The 21586-nt window shown below is 34.9% G+C and overlaps 2 protein-coding genes across 4 annotated transcripts; one reads left to right on the top strand and one right to left on the bottom strand.

The window, feature by feature from the left end:
* Positions 1–2120: 2120 nt before the first annotated feature.
* asb7 (ankyrin repeat and SOCS box containing 7) lies at positions 2121–11001 on the bottom strand. Its single transcript, XM_039672620.2, has 5 exons — positions 10922–11001; positions 10077–10153; positions 8858–9111; positions 6456–7061; positions 2121–3996 (listed from the first exon to the last, which is right to left on the bottom strand). Exons 2-5 carry the CDS (start codon positions 10121–10123, stop codon positions 3857–3859), a joined length of 1047 nt encoding a protein of 348 aa, XP_039528554.1. The 5' UTR covers positions 10124–10153; positions 10922–11001; the 3' UTR covers positions 2121–3856.
* Positions 11002–11080: 79 nt separating this feature from the next.
* On the top strand, positions 11081–21393 carry lins1 (lines homolog 1). 3 transcript variants are annotated; one of them, XM_039673038.2, is made up of 10 exons: positions 11081–11225; positions 11349–11422; positions 11911–12006; positions 12550–12849; positions 14169–14258; positions 14388–14532; positions 14700–15278; positions 18165–18351; positions 19194–19381; positions 19502–21393. In XM_039673038.2, the coding sequence occupies exons 3-10, from the start codon at positions 12001–12003 to the stop codon at positions 19816–19818; spliced, it is 1812 nt and encodes a 603-aa protein (XP_039528972.2). In that variant the 5' UTR covers positions 11081–11225; positions 11349–11422; positions 11911–12000; the 3' UTR covers positions 19819–21393. The 3 variants fall into 3 exon arrangements, with proteins under 3 accessions (XP_039528972.2, XP_039528681.2, XP_039528890.2); XM_039672747.2 differs by having other exon boundaries at positions 19194–21393; XM_039672956.2 differs by lacking the exon at positions 11911–12006 and having other exon boundaries at positions 19194–21393.
* Positions 21394–21586: the final 193 nt, after the last annotated feature.

Here is a 21586-nt window from a genome sequence, read left to right on the forward strand (position 1 = left end):
CGGGCTACAGAGAGATGCCATTGTTTTATTGTGTAATGTTACCTGTGATTCGATAAATGATAGCGGCCCGTGTTTTTGTCGTAGGAATGCGCAAATATATCACTCACCGGTGTTCTTAGGTCACTGCAGAGTTTTGGCACGGGCCCCGCTCGCATGGGTTCAAGAGAAGCAGGAAAGCAGAAACCTTTTTATTTAAGAACGCCGTTCATGGGAAAGCGAAGAGAGCGAGAGAGATCGCTTTTCAACAAAACATCAGCCATTCTCAAGTAAACAATACATGCAGATCTCTGGAATAAGTTGTGATACGGTGCCAAGCGTCGTTATTTAAGGTGCCCCGTACGCAGAAACCTGTAGCGTTACTGAGATAACGTGGCACTGGGTGAGCTTTTCTCTCAAGCTTTGCCAGAGCTTTGGTTGCAATGGCATAACGATGAGATATGAGACCACGGGTGTGAATCCATGCATCAAACAGCTTTCCCACAACTTTCCATTAATGAATATTACTTTGTGATTTCTGGAGAAGGTATAAAGCAGTTTATCTGAAGCTGAGCATCAACTTTTTGTGGCTTTGTAAGAATGTTTTTCATTTCCAGGATGTTTTCAGGCCTGGAAAACACAATTTCATGACACTCGGGATTCAAAAACATAGAGTTTTACCGCATCATCAAAACAGTCATAATAAAATCATAACTGTTGATTACACTCTCAGGAAAAAGGTACAAAAGCTGTCAATTGGGTGCATGGTACCCTTTCAAATGGTACATCTTTGTACCTAAAGAGTGCATATTAGTATCTCAAAGGTACATATTGGTACCAATAGTGTACATAGTACCTAAATATTAGAAAGGGTATCGTTCCAGTGACAGAGAGTGCTGAGAAAATAACTGTAAATTAATTAAAGGTGTAGTTCACTTTTAAAAATACTTTTGCTGATAATTTACTCAGCCCCATGTCATCCAAGATGTCCATGTCTTTCTTTCTTCAGTCGAAAAGAAATGAAGGTTTTTGATGAAAACATTCCAGGATTTTTCTCCATATAATGGACTTCAATGGGAACCAAACGGTTCAACGTCCAAAAGACAGTTTCAGTACAAACTGCAAACTGTTGAAAGGGTTTTAAACAATTCTAGACGATATCAAGCGAAACAATCATTTAAAAAACAAAGTTTAAATTTTATAAGCTCAAATGGTCGCCTTGCTGTGTTCTGTGATGCGCGTTCGTGACTCTCCTGTTCGAACTCGTTTATCAAAATGAACGAATCTTTTTTCGTGTCATTGGCGAGCATTTGAGCTTATAAAACTTAAACTTTTTTTTTTTTAAATGAGCAATCGTTTCGCTTGATAAGACCCTTATTCATCGTCTGGAATCGTTTAAAGCCCTTTGAACAGTTTGCACTGAAACCGTCTTCTGGAACTTGAACCGTTTGGTTACCAGTAAAGTGCATTATATGGAGAAAAATCTTGGAATGTTTTCATCAAAAACCTTAATTTCTTTTTGACTGAAGAAAGAATGACATGGATATCTTGGATGACATGGGATTGAGTAAATTATCAGCAAAAGTTTTTTTAAAAGTGAATTACTAAAGTAATTCTGGAGGGTTTAAAAGCAACAAAAAAAGGTCAAGCATTTTATTGTAATATTATTTTAATTTAATATAAATTAGTCTTGAGAGGTTGAGCAAAGTAGCAGTATTCTGCAAATGCTGTTGATAAAGTTTAAATGAAATGCTATTTTTAAAGTTATTTCACTTCTGTAATCTGACATTTTGATTTAATGAAATGAAACTGGATATATAAAAACAAAAATGGAGAACAGGACTTTTTTGGATCATGGAAAGTAGCATTACATACCGGAATGAAGGCAGATCGTTGAAGAGGTTGAAGGGGTAAAAAGGATTTGTGATGTAACCTGAAAAAAAAAGCTATTTTAGTGGTGGAACAAGTTTAAAGTAGGGTACATTTTGATTCGATGTTGTATCTTACCTGTCTGACATTCTCCTTTAAAATAAACAGGGTTTTTAGAGTGGATCGTCCTGCAGTTAAAAGGAAAGATGGAAAGAAAGCAAAACCTAGAAGGCAATATACAGTTACCAAATGAACAATGAATTCAGTAACCAGCATATTTAGCAGACATTTTATTAGAAAGTCATCAAACTCTAGAAAAATGGATGCAAATCGATGAACACGGCACAATTACTGCTTCAAGGTACAGCAATAAGACTTTGAAAAATAACAAATGGGGACATTATGAGATTCATTTATTCACACAAATGTACATGTGAAACTTGCAAACAGCAGATTATATACATTCAGTAGTAGAAGTTGTGGAAGACTTTCGCTTAGTAAAGACAATTCCCAAATAACATTCCTTCACTCTTAAATCAGTCCTCCAAACATTGATCTGAAGTTCAATACATTATGGTAGCAAGCAGTCATCCAGAGATGGTTTCGTCCCAACAAACACCCAAAACACACTAAACTGAACCTAAAAAATGCGACAAAAAAAAAAAAAAGATTTCATTTAAATTTTGTGGCAGGTCACTTTAATGCTCTTGAATTGAGTTCATGATGTGGTGAAATGCTGTAGCTGTACTGCGTCACAGATTGCAAGTAAAGGCAGCTAGTGTTAGAAAAAGGTTTAGATAAAATAGACTCGAGTGAAAGTGAAGGAGTCCGTTCAGAGTCCCGACATTTAAAGTGATCACACAAATATCTCCCACAAAACTCTTACACTGATTGAGATTTTAGGGGGGAGATTAAAAATCAAGTTGCGATCTGAATGACAAGTATGAAACAAAATGAATGCTTGTGTCAAACTGAACTAACTTAATGCTATGAGACCTTACAGGTAGGTTTGACAACGGTTTATAGTCTGAAGAAAAAACATACTTAAGTGCATTTCAAATCTTGAATAAACAAAATGAAAAATAAAATAAATTAAGTTACTGATTTTTCATGTGCATAACAAAAAAAATAAAAATCTTATGGCCAATTAACATTAGGCATCACTAATAGCTGTAATCGAATCTCATTTTCCAATTCTTTGGGAATTCGGACATTCCCACATGAAAGCCCTTGATAGGTCACAATATGAACACAACAAAACCCCCAAAACACTTTGATAACACAAGCTTGTGGCTTAAATAGTCTAAAAATATCTGCTGTACATATATGACACTATTATTTACATAAAGTTTGTTAATGATTTATGTGTACATACGTTCACCTGTAGACCTCTCGAGAACTTTGAATGGAAACTTAAGATACTGTAATCAGATTAAATGAGGCATTCTTTAAAAAACTGAAATGTTTGCACAGAAAAACTGAGATCTTGTGGGTTTTTTTAGTATGATTTGTTTTTTAATTTGAATGAATTGGATTCTCAACAGAGGGTTAATAACTTAATAGACCAAAGAATTTCTCCCGAGCAAAAAAGGACAATATCACATGCATGCACAATTGTGAGAGTGGCCTGAATATTTGCTAGTTTAAAAGGGTCTCCTTGACTGAGAATTTTGACGATAGAAAACGTCAAATACTTACAAAGGCCTTGTTGATTTAAGAACAAAAAAAAAAGATATTGGTACAAATCAAACATCGCGTTTTTTCTTCTCTCATGGGTCAGGAATTTCTCCAGGCATGCATGAAAGGACACCTTCTACGAACGAATCAAACGTGGCCAGTACAGTGCTCCCCGATCCACAGTCGTTTCTCTGTAAATAAGCTTTTTCACTCCATTTGTACAAAACGCTGCACCTGCTCCCAGAGGTTTTGAATAAAAATGAAAAAAAAAAAAAAAAAGAGAGTTTGCATAGAGTCTTAAGGGAACCTACAGAAATGAGTGTGTTGGCTTCCGTCAAACATTGTCGAACTTGTGTTTTAGGTAGTCCTTCATGACCTTGGCAATGGGCAGATCTTCCAGAAACTTTAGGCTCTGCAGGCCGATGCACTGCCGGATCTTTATCCTGCACAGATCCTGCAAAGTCCTGGGTTGCCCTGAAACAACAATTGTCAGGTTAAATTCAATCTATGTTGACATTTAATAAAAACTGAATGATTGCATTCCTGCACATTAACTCATTTAAACTGATAAGAGAGAAAAACGTACAAAAATACCAAAGATTGGTGGCTACAGCAGGGTAACTATAGTTAACTGAAACTAAAACCATAAAAAAATTGTTGCTTGAAATACATTTAATTTATTTTAAAACTTTTTTTATTTCAGCTTGTTGCCAAGGGAGCATTTCTCATTTTCATTGATGTACTAAAATAACTAAAACTGAAATGGAACTATAGTTTAAAAATAACAAAAACAACAAATTTATAACAGATTATTAAGCACGAGATAAACAAAATGTGAACAACATTAAACCACTCTCCAAAATGCACCAAATGCAAGCAAACTCTGTCAAGTTAAAATAATAATATTTTAAAGTCAATTTATAAGGCAAGGAGGACGGTCTGACCCTTCTGTGTTTATCTGCCATTAAAATCAAAGTATATTCAGGGTGAAGCAGAAACAAGTTTGATGTTTCATAAGTATAGCAGTAAAAAACAGACATTCAATTAAAACAAATTGGCACAGAAAACCAGCAATATTACAAGTAGCCATCGGGGGAGGGATTTGTCATCTTAAAAGATATCAGGAAAGTTCTGCAATGAGTTCCAGGAACCCGGTGCACAGAGTTTATCAGTTTTAATGGGCCAGTTTTCCAGTCCCAACACAATATGGCACACACAAATGAAGCCAGCTGGAAAAACCACTACAAAGAGCTGGAGACGGCCATCTGCAGCCCCTGTCTTCTGTCAGTCTCAATGCCTTACCAAAAGCTCGCAACTATAGGTGACGGCAGAGAGAGCGAAATGAAATCAGTGCGTACTATTCTCACAGAGGAGAACCGGTCACTCCCTTCAAGACATGAAGTCATGCTCTCAAAGTCTGAGTCGTCGATGTAAATACAGCCGCTGAAGTGCCTTTTTAATAAATAATCAAGGTGAAATCGGATCAGGCTGAATGAGTTGACAGCGAGTAAATGTCTGCGACAGACAGGTGGCTTTGATATGGCGATATCAAAGTTGAAGCGGTGCACAGGAATGTGGCCATTGTTGCGTACTTGATCATTAGTGCTTCAGGTAACACGGCTCGCTTTTCTCAGATGACCGATTGTTCTGTGTGGGGGAGAGAGATCATAATGGTGTGCGTTCGGGAGGTTAGGCCATTGCTCAACTTACAGATCAGCTGCTGCTCTTCGTGAGATTTGACATATTTCTAGAGGAAAGAGTGAATATGACCTCCTTTGATGATGCTCTTTTTGTTAACCTTTGAGGTTTAATGCTTCACGCTTGACTTGATTGGAGCTCTCTTCAAACTTGTGTAATGAGTGTCATTGTGTAACAGAAAAATTAAAGCTTCGAAGGTGTAAATGCTAAGGCAAACTCATTAGTTACTGTCGTTAACAAAAACAATCAAAACTTCAAATTGAATATAAGAAAAAGAAATACACACATGCATATATATATACTTTTTTCAGATCATCCCTATCTCTATACCTTAAAACAACTTGTCAATGCTTTTAACTTCTAAGTTAAATGCAATCAGTGTTTCTTTTGTTTATCGGGTCAATATTATTTTTCTCATTCTGTATTACTTTTCTTATTTAAATCAATTTAATTTAAATGTATTAATTTACTGGTGATATTATTATTATTATCATCACAATTCATATTATTTAACTTGGAATAAAACAAGTTATTGTGAGGGATCGGTGTGAGTGGGTGAGAAAGCTTGTGTATGAATGAGTTTTGTGTGTGTATTTGTAACGTGTGTTATGTAATGTTTTTCTTATGATTTGTATTTCGTATTTGTGTTTATAGGACCCTCTTGAAAATGAGATGTTGCAGATGTTGCAAGGCTATCCTTGAATAAATTCAATATGTGTGTATATATACACATGCAGAAGAGGAAAGTATACCAACTATAATGTGCACTGCAATTAGGGCTGTATATCAGCAATTACTTCATATATGATACACATCAATATTCAATATGTTTTATATTCAAGATGTATTAAGGTGAAAACCTAAAATGAAAAAAAAGTACATAATGACATTTTTATTCGTTTTTTTTTTTATTATTGTTTAACTATTTTTAAACGATTACCTAAAATGATTATTAAAGCTGGCAATAAAAAATATTTGTTTCAAATAAAAATGCAAGTTTTCGAAAGAATGAAAAATAAACTGCAACTCTAAAGTGCACTAATGACTGAGCATTACTTGTGTGAATGTTAAATAGATGCTAGAGGATTTGAGAGACCTCAAAAGAGTACTGTCACCTAGAATACTAAGACCCTCCCAAATCAGTGTGCCAAACTTTTTTACTATTACCATCTACTAAAAAATGAGGAACAATGCTGACAGTCCACATATGAAGATTTAGAGGAAGAAGAACCTACTTGTGACCTCCTGCAGGAAGTCCAGACAGGGTCGACTGATGCCAGACATGCTGACGGAAACAGCCACGGGGGTCTGGCCCTCGTAGTTGCGTGTGTTGGTATCGGCCCCGTACGTGTACAGCATCTGAGCGCACAGCACATCGTCTCTGAGGGCCGACAGGTGCAGCGGCGTCTGTCCGTCCTCCAGCCGGCCCAGGTTAGTGTCCGCTCCCCGCTGCAGGAACATGCGACAGTACGAGTGGTTGCCCTTGATGACGGCGTAACGCAACAAGAAGCCGTTCTGAATGTCTATGTTGGCATTGTGGTCGAGCAGAATGCGCACACAGCTGGAGCGCTCGCGGATAATGGCCAGCTGGAGCGGCGTCGTGCCTTTGTCGCTGAGCGGGTCCACCTCGGCTTTGAACTCTAAGAGGAGACGCACGAAGGAGTCGCGGCCGTAGTGGGCCGCCACGTGCAAAGGGGTCCAGCCGTCATTGCTCTTGGCATTGATGATGTCGCTGCGATACTCGGACTCAAGCATGAGGCGGGCGATGCGGGCACGGCCGTGCATGGCAGCATAATGCAGGGCTGTGAAGCCTCCGATAAAATCCTTCACTGTGGGGTCCGCTGGAAATCAACACACGACAAAATCAAACTAATTTAACTGACAACCCAAAAAAATTTGATCCCTACTATTATTGCACAAGTCAATCTGCAATTATATACATCTTTCTTTGCATTAATGTGTAACTTAAGCTCTCTAACACTGGACATTTAAAATGTACTTAAATCTTAAAATGCCATGTGAAATTAAAAAATATTAAATGTTACAATTGCATTATGGTAGGCTATACTTGCTTTCAACATGACTAAAATGTTAACAAAATAATGTAAAAATAATTAGACTATTTCTTTACTTTATTATGTAGGCTGGATTCCAAAAACATGAATGGAAGTGGATTTAAGATATATAAAATAGTAATGTTTAGAACATTACATTCATGTCATTCTATCATGTACAATATTTGTATTTATGACTCATTTTTAACTCTTAAATGTTAATAAATGACTACAGTTACAGTCCCTTAAATTGTTGGTCATAATTATTTGTATGAGATTTAGCTAGCTAAAATGTCATTTAGCATCCCTATGTGCTCTTACAGCTTTTGACCAAATCATTTCAATGATTTATCTATCATTTTTCAGCAGTTATGAATAAATAAGTTTCTATTAACTACAGGAAATTCAGGAAATTCACAAAAAAAAATCAATCAGTCTGATTCAGGGTTTCTACAGGTTTAATGTAGATTTAGGACTTTTAAGACCAACTAAAGAAACACAATGAGTATTAGCAACACTTCCAACAGATATCTGTTCCTTATTATTTTATTTTACAAAATAAGTCACTTATGCACTTGTCACCACATGCCTCTTCTCCCAACCACTAAATTCTGATTAAACTGCAAAAAAGTGCTGTTCCTCCTCAGTGTTTTTGTCTTGTTTTCCAGTGCTAATGTCTAATTAAAGATGCATGCAAAATGTTTTCAAAATTAAGTGAGTTTATGATTAAAAGAAGAACAAATATCTGCCAGTGAGCTCAGAAAAATCAACTTAATTCAAATTGAAGTTTTCATAAGAAATACAGAGAAAATAAATATTTCATGAAGAAATACTTAGGGAGGATATTCATTTTTATGCAATGCATGATGTGACATGTAAATGCCATGAATTAATTTCAGCTCTGAAGGCCTTGCTTTGTGTAAGGGCAAATTAAAACATTAAATACACTCTGAATCTCAATAAGGAAAAGAGGACAGTGAAACTGCACAGTTAAACATTTAATTGTGGATCATTCTATCTGCAGATCTTTTGATAAAAATAGCTGTTTTATAGCGCCCCCTAACGTCTAGCATGCATTACGACACTTAAACATGAACATCAGAACAGTATTGTCTATTCTACAAACTTAATACCAGTTTAGTATTAAGGGATTAAGAGATGACAAGATAGTAAACCTAATTTTAATGCAAGAGTGTAAAATATCACCTAAGCCACCATTGTGAAATTGTTATCAGGAATGAAAAAGTACTTGATCATTCTGAAATCAAATTTCCCCAAGGAGAGGGATCATATTCAAACTATATACTGATTAATACACATTAAACTATGCATTTTCATTACTCTTTGTTGTATTTTTTGGATCTTGGTAGTTTAAATCTCCATCTACTTTTAATGTGTGGAAAACAGAAGCCCGTGTTTTTAAAAAAGGGATAATAATAATAATACAGGGCCCAAACTACTTTAGGGTAAGTAACATAAAGCAAGCCAACCACAGTTTATAATAAGTGTCAATCTAGGCCGGTCTTTCAAGATATTTTCTCACAAAGTGACACATTAAATCAGACTTGCAACCAAACTTTTACCTCCATGTTCGAGGAACACGCGTACGCAGCGCTCCTTGCCCTTCGCCGCAGAGAAGTGCAGCAGCGTCCAGCCATTGGCATCTCTGATCTTGGGCGAGTAGCCCTGCTCCAGCATCTTACGGACAGTGTAGACATCGCCGGCCGCCACCGCCGCCTGGATCTGCAGCTCCTCCTGTAACTCTGGGTTCCTTCTGCAGTGATGGTTCAGCATCCTGTCACATCTCGCAGTACGGGCGTCAGACGCTCCTGTGTCCCTGCATACAAACACACGGATGACATTACTGATAGACAAGCTCCTCATTATACACTCAAAGGATGATCAATTAGGTATGTTCTAAAAAAAAATGCAGAGTGTTTACATTTTTTTAGAGGAATCAACAACAAAGGAGATTTTTTATACACCTTTTCCATGTCCAATATAGATACCAATACTGGAACCTTAAGTATCTGCCAATACCAATACAATTTTTAGTCTTGATCAGCTTAGAACATCGATTTCTTGTTAATTTACTAACTACTCACTGCTTTATCATTAATAAAATAAAAACATGCATAAAATATTACATAAGATTTTAGAATTACTGTTAATTTGAATGCTGCATTTAAATCGTATGCTTTGAATGTCACAGGCTCTAAAATATATAGGCCACGTGTGTGTGTGTGTGTGTTTAAGTGAAAAATATATAAAACACAAATAAAACAAGGCTACAGGATATATCACTAATATTAACAATTGAATGTGTATAAACCTCTTACTGGAGAATTTTTAATAAAATATTTTGTACTATTTGTGTTACAAAGAGTGCAAGCATAATTAAAATCTTATGAGCCATGTATTTGAGATAAATATTACATACCTACAATTATTACTACATAAATATATAAACATTATAAACTGTGTTTCTTTGGAATTTATGATATTTCTTTAAGAACATGATAGATATGATAGAACAAATACATAGACTAAGTATTAATTATCTTTGCAAAAAACAGTATGAAAAGAAAACAATTGCACACATCACTTGTTTTAAAATGACAAATAGTCTTGCATGGAGAGCGCATATATGCACTTGCGTTGCATGAAGGCAAATCCATTAAACCACCCCAAAACAAGCTCAGACAACATAAACATGTTAATATAAAACAAAATGACAGAAATTACAAATGAATAAATATTTAAAAACATTGCCTACAGATAATTAGAAATGACAAAAATTACCGTTCATTAATTTCTTGTAGATCTAAAACAGCCTTTGAGGTCTGCATCCATAATCATATCCCCTTCAGAACTCCATTCTAGAGATGCAGAGTAATATAGAAATCATCATCATTTATATAATATCTTTTCATTTATATGTATTATGTATTAATGCAGATTCATAGACATTTACATAATCATCATTTAGCCACACCTAAATGGTGACGTCTTATTTACACACTTATCTGTCATTACATTGATCAGCTCTGTCTAGGAACAAACATTTACAGCCACCCATCAGTTCACAATGTAATTGTCTTTCAGACTCTGAAAAACCAGCAACAGCGAGCTTTTGCACACCTACATCTTAACAACATAAATGTTCAATAGCATATGTGATATATACCATCAACTGCAGTCTAACCTGTTTAATCACCTCAAATAAAGTAAATAAATGGTAAACAACCCAGTTTGTAGCTGCTGCACTGAGAACAATGAATCTGTTAGCTGGTGTGCTAAACCAGCTGTGGCAGCTAAAATGAGCCTAAAACAAATACTAATGCTCCTCTTTTTTAGAGACACACATAACTCATTTTAATATCACTGCAATAAATGATACGATAACTCTAACACGTATCATTAAACTGAAGGAGAATCTGACAAACTCTGTGATTGACATACAGTGTTACTGCATTAGCATTGTTAGCATTTAGCCAGCGGTTTTTGACCATTCTCAGAAGAACACTGCTTTTAAAGTTATTCAAACTCTCTTAACCTGTGGCGAGAGGATAAAATTAACTACATATGCTTAATTAACACAATAATAACTCAGGGGACAGTGAAATAAAAATATATAATATACATACAGAGTACAAATACAGTCAGGTAGCCATGAACACCATCTCCAAGGCTTCAAACCGCAGTAACCAATCAGATCCGAGCTGTCAAATACGTCATGCAGACGTCATACCGCTGCAAAATAAAACGCCGAAGGTTTGAGTTTTGCGACAATTTTGGCCGGATAATGGCAAACAGCATTGCATGTGCTTTATGGAGGCGCTTGTTCATTTTGGATTATTTTAATCACATTTGATGAAAAAATGGGGTTTTGACTGATTTTTCCTAAGCTGTATAAATTCTGCTTTAACGAAGCTTCTCTATACAGATCACGTATGTCAGTGGATTCTAACCCAAATTTTATACGAAACTCTCTAAACAATCTCTACCGTTCTGTAAATATAAGGTTATTTTTCCATTTATGATCTCCTTGTCTATTATATTTATTCCTTGCAGAGACTGGTGAAGTGGCTGTTATTGAGTTATTGTAAACAAAATATTGAGAAAATTGGAAATTCATCATAAATCACGTAAGCAAAGAAGATGCTGCAAGCAATAGATTTGTGATTTGGGGATATTTTGGAATAGCACATTTACAATGTCTTTATGTACTTTAAGGGAAGAATCATACTTTTTTTAAATTCTTGCAATTTCATTTAAACATAAAAGTAGAGTGTTGCACATTGATTTATTTCATTCTGTCTTATTGAACTAACAAGCCAATAAACTCATTTTATTGTAATTTTGTTGGCCATAACTTTGGTCATTCTGCCTTTGGCTTAAAGGGATAGTTCTCCCAAAAGTGTACATTCTGTCATTAATTACTCGCTCTCATGTCGTTCCAATCCCATAAGACTTTCATCCATCTTCGGAATACAAATTAAGATCTTTTTATAAAATCTGAGAGCTTTTTGTCCCTCCATTGACAGCTATGCAACTGACACTTTAACGCTTCAAAAAGTTCATAAATAGATATTAAAATCATTGAAGATTCAATCAGCCTCATTGTTTTTTGCAGAAGCTCAAACTTGCTGAGTAATACACAAGAATGAACCTTGTTGGTTCTTGCACATCAAGCTTCTGTTTACCACAACTGATGTGAGAGTTGATGAAGGTTTGTATGTCAATGTGAAATGACAGTATTTAATTTTTTTGGTGAATTGACCCCTTAAAAAGCAGCTCATTTATTAATTAATTTTAATTTAAAATTTTAACAATAATACTCACAATAACAAACGGCTGCTTTTTTAAAGTCTGACACATTCAGGACTAATTTCAGGATATAACTTTAGCTAAATTTGGCATGTCTTTTAGAAATTTAAAGAGCCAAAAGTTTTAATTTGCAGATATAAAATGTCTTTGTACAGAACTAAGTACTCTGGCCTTCTTAGCCTTTCAGAAACTCTCTCTGTCAATCGTTTTTCACCGTCATGTTTGCTGACATCAAATTGTCTTACATGTTCATGAAGGAGAGAGGTTTTTTTTAGAAGCATGTGGTTGAAAAGATGGGTTGATACAGTACAATTCAGTGGCTTTAGTCTTAGTAATGCATAACAACACTTTCTAATTACAGGTTATATCTGCAGTAGTTTTGTGTAAACACAAGTTTCATGCATGAATTATTGATAATCATTTGTTTGAACCTTTATTTTCACAGTGTCTCAGCATGGATGCTGCAGGATTGGATTTCCAAGCCATTTTCAGGCTGTTACGTACAGGATCTGCTCCCAGCCTGAGCAGTGAAGAGCTCTCCAGCAGAATCTCATCATGTGTTGATCAAACAGCAAACACTCCTGCTCCGTCTGTCACACACACAGACCTCATGTGCTTGTGTCTCACTCTTATTGAGGCCATCATTAACAGGCTGACAGCACAGAGTCTGCCACAAGATGTCACAATATTCTATGAAGATGTCAAAAGAAGACTGTTTGAAGAAATGAATCTGATTGCAAAACTGGTATGTTTAATCAAATTAAAGGAGTAGTTCACTTTTAAAAAAAAAAAACTTTTGCTGATAATTTACTCACCCCCATGTCATCCAAGATATCCATGTCATTCTTTCTTCGGTCGAAAAGAAATTAAGGTTTTTGATGAAAACATTCCAGGATTTTCTCCATATAATGGACTTCATTAGGAACCAAACGGTTCAAGGTCCATATGAGAGTTTCAATGCAGCTTCAAAGGGCTTTAAACGACACGAGATGATGAATAAGGGTCTTTTGGACCATTTCATTTGGACCTTGAACCATTTAATTGCCAATGAAGTCCATTATATGGAGAAAATCCTGGAATGTTTTCATCAAAAACCTTCATTTATTTTCGACTGAAGAAAGAAAGACTTGGACATCTTGGATGACATTGGGTGAGTAAATTATCAGCAAAAGTTTTTTGAAAAGTGAACTACTCTTTTAAACATGTAAAATTATTTATATATATATATATATATATATATATATATATAATTTTTATTTTTTTTATTTTTTTTGTGATAGAGATTTTGGTAACACTTTTTACACATTTTTTAAAAACATATTTTATCCCTACCGAGAATAATGGGAATTATTACAAAATTATAATACAAAATTCACAAAATGGCCAAACACATTTTGGTAAAGTTAATTTATTAGTCATTAATGGGATTACAGTTTTTTTTATTTTTTTATTTCTGCATAGAAACTTCTTAATTTTATTGAAAATAATAGCACAATGCAAAAAAAATAAATAATGGATGATGTGTTAGTTTTTTTTTAATGTAAAATATATTGAATTATTGTTTTTCTTTTCTTTTAAGTCATGTCACCTTTATTCCTGTAGCACTTTATACAGTACAATACAGGTTGTTTCGAAGCAGCTTCACATTAGTAAACAGGAGAATAGCTCAATTAATGAAGTAAATGACTTCAAATGTAAGACAAGTTCAAACTAGCAGCTGTAGCAAGATAATAGTGTTCTTATTCAGACCAGTTCAGTTTAATGTTGATTCAGTTCCATAAGGGTGTGAAGTTCATTCATGATAGAACTGGTTCAATTCAGCTGTAAGCAGCTCTTAAGAAGACACTACTGTCGTCATTCAGCTCAATGTTGATTCAGTTCTGTTCAATAGTGATGTAGATGTTGCAAACTGCATTAGTTTGGATTTTTTTTTTTATTCAGCTATAAAGCGCAAGACAAAATGTGACTTGGGCAAGCTTGTGATTACACATTAAGCCTAGAGTTTAATTTAGATATCTAATACCTGTTCAGTTTGAACATGTTTTTTGACCTGTTTTTATACAGGTTTCTCTCCTCAACTGTCAAGATCAGCTGGTGTCTCATTTATCTGCAAAGTGTATATCAGTCTATGTCATCAGTGACATTTCCATCAATGTGAGTATTAACTTGGACTGGCAACTACTCCATCTGAGTTTTATGTGGGTTGATATATTATGAATGTTTTCTGTTTCTCTCTCTCTCAAGCAGTGTGGGTTCACTAAGTGCTGTAATTGTTGATTATAGGGAGGCAGCAGCTCAATATGGAGACATAGGTGTGCTGAAGTATTTCAGAAACCAACAGCAAGCAGTGAACTGGACTCCTGTCTGTGGTCTCTGACTGCTGTGATTAAAGGAGTGCTGAGAGGAGAAATATGCCAGAGGAAAAGAGGTATTGAAGTGTGTTCAGACTGAGTTGTTTTAAATGTTGAGGAACCTTATAAAAGGTTTTATCTGAGGTGGCATGACATTTACATTGGATTAAACAGCCAATCTTTGCCTTCTCATTTCAGAGGACATGATCTTTTAATTCCAGCTGTTTGTTTGTCTTCTCCATAGATGTTTTGATGAAGCTTCTTTCTGGATTGGATGCCTCCATCACTTCCTTGCACACCAAACTTCTGACTCAAGACACACAGGACCCTCACAAAACAGAACTGATGAATCTTTCTAAATCCATTTGTGAGTTCTTCAACCTCCTTGAAGTCCTCAGCGCTGCCCGGTTTAGATATGGAGTCTGTTCTCCTGTTCAGAGGCTCATATTCGTTCAGTCGCGAGGGCTCCTTCGTGTCATGAGAGCAGATGTGGAATATTTTGTAAAGAAACGAGCACTGCTTGTTCTAAAGAAAAGTCTTCTGCGGAGAGCCGGGGACGATTGGGCTTTAGGTGAAGCTCAGTCTGCGTCACATGAAGATCACAGCCTGAGTGAGGACATGTTGGCCATGGCAGATGGAGTGTTACAAGAAGTGAATGCAGGCTGGCTCAAGGAAGTGCCTGTGAAATCTCAGGCCAGTTTCTTTGGTGGGAACTGTGATGTAAGACTCGCTGGGACGCAGAAGGATGATGTGATGCTGAGAGCCGTGAGCCTGGTTTTGCTGAAGTCACTAGAAATAAACATTCAGCGCCTTCATTGGAAAGGTAACTGTCATTTATTAGTTTTCACATTATCAGAGTAACAACTGGAAAATGAAAGTTCATCAAGACAAACTTTACATGACAAAGTCTCTCCCGAATGAAAGTTACAAAATTGATATAGTTTGAAAACTGTTTTATATGCTATATGCTTTCTAAGGAATTCTGACTTATATAAAATAGAAATTACATTAGAAATGCAGAAGATTTGCTATTGTGAAAAACAAGTTTAGATATAGTAGTACTCTTCAATTTTTTTGCAATAAATCATGAACGTTGTTTCATATGACTGTCCCACCCATGTTGTTATTGTTGTTTAACTAAAACTTTTAAAAATTCATTACTCTAAATAAACCTGAAATTAAATATAATTATTGGATGAAAACCTAAAACCTTGGCCTGAAATATAAATTTAAAGTTTTAAAATTACTATAACAAAAAATAAATGACGACGTTTCTGATGTTTTTGCAGTCTCCATGTACTTATATTGTAAGCAGGAATGAATGTGTGGACATATTTGTATATGCACCTATTTTTGTGTATACTTTTTATGTCTGTTTCTTGTAGTGTTTTTCACTTTTTCACTTCTTCACTTATGTGAAGAAGTTAGGGTTGATCACCTTAAAAAACTACAACTCCCACCAGTGGACTACAACCGTCCCTACCTGGCCTCTGCAGGTGTGGGTTATCACTGTTGATTGTCCTGGGGCCCGTTTCAGAAAGGAGGTTAAGTGAAAACTCTGAGTATGTTAACCCTGAAATGAGGGAAACTCTGGGTTTTCCGTTTCAGAAAGGTGGGTATATCAAACCCGAGAAAGCAGAGTAAGTCAAGCCCGTTTCTGAAAGAGAGGTAACTTATACTCAGAGTCAGTTACCATGGTAACTTACTCTGTGAACCTAACCTGGTCGGGAGCAGGTTTTCTTCAGTAAACTCAGAGTTTCTTGCGGTCTCCTCCCCTTTTTTAAAGAGGAAGTGCTGTTTAAACACTAACAATAAAATGTATTTACACATTCTTTAAGGAATATATATTGTTTGTCCATGTTTTAATTGACTAAATCTGTTTTGCAGCAATTTGCCAAAAAGTAAAAGGATTAAAACGTTTGCTAAACTTTTATTTGATTACCACCATTTTTTATAATATATTTCTATTAAATCATTAAAAAAATTGGAATAAAAAACATTTTATAGAACTCAATTGTTTTTCAAACATAATTTAATAAGTTATTAATGATAAAAATAAGATGTTAATCTTATTCATAATCAATTATTGAAGTTAGTTGATTACATATGTTTTATTGAACAAATGTTTAATTTATTTAACTCATTTTCATTTTAACTGATGATAATAATAATAACCGTAATTTAATAATGCTGTTTATATATTTAATAATTGTTTAATACCATAAACCGTGATATTTTCTGAGACGGTTCTTATACTGTGAAACTCTCATACCCCACATGGGGGAGTCCCGCACACCACCCCCACTGTTAAACAAGTTACTCAGCAACTTTTACTGTTTTAAATTAACTACTTTTTACTTTTTAGATTTTTAGACTGGTATTTTTACTTAAGTAAAAATGTATCAAAGTAATAGTAGCCTACTTTAGGTTGAATAACATTCTTCCAGTTTCACCTCTGATATTATAACAGTAAGTTACTGTAAAATAGTTATGAATTATTAACCACAAATGACATCTTAAACAGTGTAGTTAGATTAATGTAATACTTACTATCTCTAGAAAGTATTGGTCTACATATTACTAAATCCTATATCAACCTCAACTACTTGATTAACACAAAGAGAAGAGACAAGAAACAGCACTTTTAAATCTTTCAGATTAACAATATACAATTGCATGAATTATTCTTGAATTGATCAAAGTGTGTAGAGGGAGAAGGTTACATAAAACATATAACTTTTAAAAATGTATGTTAAATGCACTATTGTTTTATACTGAATTGTTCTATAGTTTATGCAGTAGCTTTTTTAATGTAATTGCATCATATTTTATTTTAAATTACAGAAGAATTAAGAGTAACCCCCTTAATTAAATTACAATATTTAGATCACTTGTTAATTAATTACACCTAACACCTCTTTTTGTCTGGCGCTGTTGCCATGGTGACTCATAATATCTGCGCTCCATTGATAATGGCTTTTTATAGTTGTGGTGCACGCGCTTAACTCAGAGTCAGTCAACTCAGAGTTGATTGAACTAACTCATTTCAGCTGTTCTGTAACCGAAAACTCAGAGTTTCCCATCTCAGGGTAAGTCAACTCAGAGTTCAAGCTTTAACTCAGAGTTGGTTGAGCCTCCTTATTGAAACGGGCCCCTGGTGTAGTTGAACACAGTCAAATGGAACGTAACATTTTGTTTGTGTATGCCCTGATGGTTGTATTACCGAAAGCTTGCCATTAAATTTTGCAGACAATTTATTTTTTGGGTTGGCAAGTGTTATCTGTCTGGCACCTTGTTTGCTGTGAGTGCGGTGAAACTCTTTCATATATAAAATTACTAAATCAAAAATAAATGAAATATAAATAAACAGAAAAGATTAAAATGGTCAAAACACAACAAAATTACTTAAATGCAAACAAAAATTTAAATCAAAAAAATTAAAAAATTAAAATAAAAGCTATAATTAAAAATATTAATAAATACTATAAATGTACCACAGTAGTTCTGTCTCAAATGAATTGCATGTTTTGAATTATTTGGAGGCACTGATTCACAAAGCATTTGTAAGAATGATTGCTTACATTGCATGTGTAAAGCATAAATGTAACTTTCTAGTTCTTCACCATAGAATAAAACATGCCATTTAATTATTTAAAACAGCAGGGGGCAATGTATCTCTTCGTAATACATGTCTTTCCTGTGTTTCCAGGATCTCAGAGTGACATTGACATCCGTCAGTATTTAACAGAGCTCATGTCATTCCTCCAGCTTCATGGGACTCTGATGTCTGCAGACGCTCACAGCTGCTCCTGGGTGTCTGTAGTATTTGCTGAACAGGATGATGACATGATGGAATCAAGCAAGACTTTGATTGGCTTGTATTTATATCAAAAAAGGTTTGGAATCTGTTTTATAAATCCTGCTATACTGTACCCAGAAATTTAGCTCTTTTTCAGAAATTTTAGCTCTATTTCCAGAGGTATTGATGTATTAAAGATTTGTGGAAATTAAATCATATTCAAGTATTTGGGCAGACAGTTAATGCATTTCACATTAATTTAAAAAAAAAAAGAAAATTACCAATCTAGTTGGAAGATTTCAAACATGTTTGATATCTTGAGTCAATTTTAGAACACATTTGTCACATGTCTCCTAGCAATATTGTTGTGTGAGTTTGTTCAGAGCGAAAGTCTGGTAGTGGTTGATCCTGAGTTTAGTGTATGAAGCCTATTGTTTTCTCTAACCATTTGGAAAGCCAGCAAGTATATGATTCCTAGTGTTTTGAAGTCAATTTAGATCAGACAAGGCTTATATTAAGCCAGGATTATGCTTTTGTTTAATTAGGGCATTTGAGTATTTTTTAAAACGTGCCTTAAAAAAAACATTACTGGTGTGCATATCGAGACTAAATATGGGCACTGATATATAAAGATATGTCAGTGTAAGTTGCTTTCAGCTTAGACAGTTTTAGTCTAGGACTAGACTTAAGCTTTGTCTCTGAAACAGGTGGTAAAATTCACAAAGTGAAAGTATTTTCCAGCTGATAAACAATGAAAATGTTGACCACAAATAGAATAGAATTCATCTTGTTTTAAAGAGTGTTGCGTTTAATGAGGCAGAGGACACAACTACATATATACTATATAAATAAACATATAAACTATATATATATATATATTTTATTTTTCATTTTATAGTAATTTAATGGTAAATGTTTCCCCCCCCCCTTTCTTCACAGTTTGAGTTCCTCAGACTCGGGGGTTTGCGTCTGGGGTTGTAACCCTCACTGTCATTTCATACTTCTTCTCCGCTCCCTCTCCTTTGACCACACCGTGCTGCTTGACTTCCTCATCTCTTCGGAAACATGTTTCCTGGAATACTGCGTCCACTACCTGAAGCTTCTCCGTGAGGACCGGACAGGCTTGTGTAGGTCTTGTCGTCATATTGAAGATTGTGATGGGAGGCTTGGTGCCACTAGAAGAGGAACTGATGCTTCCGTTCAAGCTCCCTCTGCTAATTCAGAGACGCTGTATGTTGTTCAAGCAGGTAATGAAGTCTCAGTTCCACGACTGGTTGATTATGGGAGCTCGGACGACTCCGATGAGGCAGAAGAGCATGTTTCTGGGAAAACTGATGTAGATTCTGGTAGGACTGAAGCATCTTTTTGCCCATCTGAAATGGTGCTAGAACAAGTTCAGACTGAATATGCATCTGAATCTCTGTTAGATAAAGTGTTTGTGTGTCTTATGGACTTAAGGACCACCGTAACCAGACTACATAACAGGGGTCTCTTTCCCTACAATCCTACCTCACTTCTAAAACTGTTAAACAGCGTAGAACGCCAGAGAAACAGGGTTAGTTAGTTAGCTTTGACTTAAAGCTAAGTAACAGGGATAGATTATGACTGATCAAGATTTATCTGTTCAATTACTGCAGTGAATAAACAATACATTGTTGAACCAAAAGATTATTTTTGCATCAAAATTAATAAGATATATTGAGGGACTAAATTATATATAATATATAATGAAATTATTAAATACGGCATGGAATGTTGCAATAAATAAAAATACAATGAAATGTACAAGGCGTGAAATAAATTCATCTGGTAACACTTTACTATATGGTTCCAAATGTTAACATTAGTTAACATGAAATGAACCATTTATCAATCTTTGTTAATGTGAATTTAAATAATTACTAATACATTATTAAAACCAAAAGAAGTATCTGTTATATTATATGTCATATCATTTAGCGGAGCTGAGCAAACGCAAACTCGTTTTTATGAAATAATAATCTTATTTTTTCGTGCATGCAGTTCATTCTACTGTTATTTTTTCACCTAAAATGAAAAATGACACGAAATGCCATGTGAAATATTATACCAAGGCATATTAAACCCTTTTATTTTATATTCATTTGTTTAGTGTCGTGTGCTAAATCCTAACGAAAGCTAATTTTCCAACAGTCCATCCTGTGATAATCTGCTATGGCTCCACTCCCTCATTTGTGTTTGTCTATTTATTCACTATAAACTCTGTGATTTACTGTGTATGTAAACCATATTAACAGCAGGTTTATTCCACTATATGGGATTGTGGGATTAGGCCAAACACCATAATTAAGCATTTAAATGACATCACAAATTTCCATCATTTTATATGCAAATATCCACAATCAACATCCGGCAACAGCTTTTCAGAGGGAAAGGCACCACTTATGTAGATCAAACAACTGTTTCTCACATTAATGTCATAATTAGGCTTGTTAGATGATTAGACTCTCCTCCACTTGAATGTTGGTTGCGAACGTTAATTAAATTAAGGATCCCAGCGGATAAAAAACCTTCAGTTTCGGTCTAGCTCCTAGCAAACCTGATTTAAACTGAGCTGTAGACATTACATATTTTTAGCAACACATTATTTTAGAAATCATTCGAGCACACATGACATAAATGCATGGTTTCCACAAAAAATATCAAGCAGCACAACTGATTTCAACCTTTATAATAATAAGAAATGTTTCTTGAAATTAGCATATTAGAATCATTGAAGGATCATGTGACACTGAAGACTGGAATAATGTTCAGTAGCACCTCATTTGCAGTACACAAGATCCAGGGGGCGGAGTCGGATCCATATTTGAGGGGTCCGACTCCTCCCCATTGATTTAATGTTTTGCAGTGAGGACCATCTCATAGTGTTGCTGAAAATTCAGCTTTGCATCACAGGAATAAATTACATTTAACAATATATTTTAATAGAAAACAATTCAGTTGCAATAATAATTTATTATATTACTGTATTTTATAGTTTTAATCTAACAAATGCAGCCTTGTTGAGTAAAAAAACAACAACACTTCCTTCAAAAACAACTTTGACCCCAGAAGAAAAAGTAGGATAAATAATAAATAATATATTGCTACAAAAAAAAAATGATTATGGAGCAAAATAACTCAGGTGCAAATTTATCTATTGCTTCTAAGTCAGCAAAATTAGATTAAAAAAGGGAAAAGATTACATAAGGGTTCATTTGCAGTGTGGATTTATGTCAACCACAATGTATGGATTGAGTTTCACCAATTTAGGAGACATTAAGAAGTAGAATTTAATTGTTTCCACTGTTATC

The sequence above is a fragment of the Pimephales promelas genome, chromosome 1 (genome assembly GCF_988280905.1).
Source record: "Pimephales promelas chromosome 1, fPimPro1.hap1.1, whole genome shotgun sequence".
NCBI classification, from domain to species: Eukaryota; Metazoa; Chordata; class Actinopteri; order Cypriniformes; family Leuciscidae; genus Pimephales; species Pimephales promelas.

Bases quoted from the DNA above. Each gene is read 5' to 3' on its own strand.
- asb7 (XM_039672620.2), bottom strand. From the start codon at position 10,123: ATGCAGACCTCAAAGGCTGTTTTAGATCTACAAGAAATTAATGAACG. The intron at 7,062-8,857 runs GTAAAAGTTTGG...GTTGATTTCCAG, and splicing joins CGTGTTCCTCGAACATGGAG to CGGACCCCACAGTGAAGGAT. The intron at 3,997-6,455 runs GTAGGTTCTTCT...TTGTTGTTTCAG, and splicing joins CTTCCTGCAGGAGGTCACAA to GGCAACCCAGGACTTTGCAG.
- lins1 (XM_039672747.2), top strand. The intron at 12,850-14,168 runs GTATGTTTAATC...GTTTTTATACAG, and splicing joins TGAATCTGATTGCAAAACTG to GTTTCTCTCCTCAACTGTCA. The intron at 14,533-14,699 runs GTATTGAAGTGT...TCTTCTCCATAG, and splicing joins AATATGCCAGAGGAAAAGAG to ATGTTTTGATGAAGCTTCTT.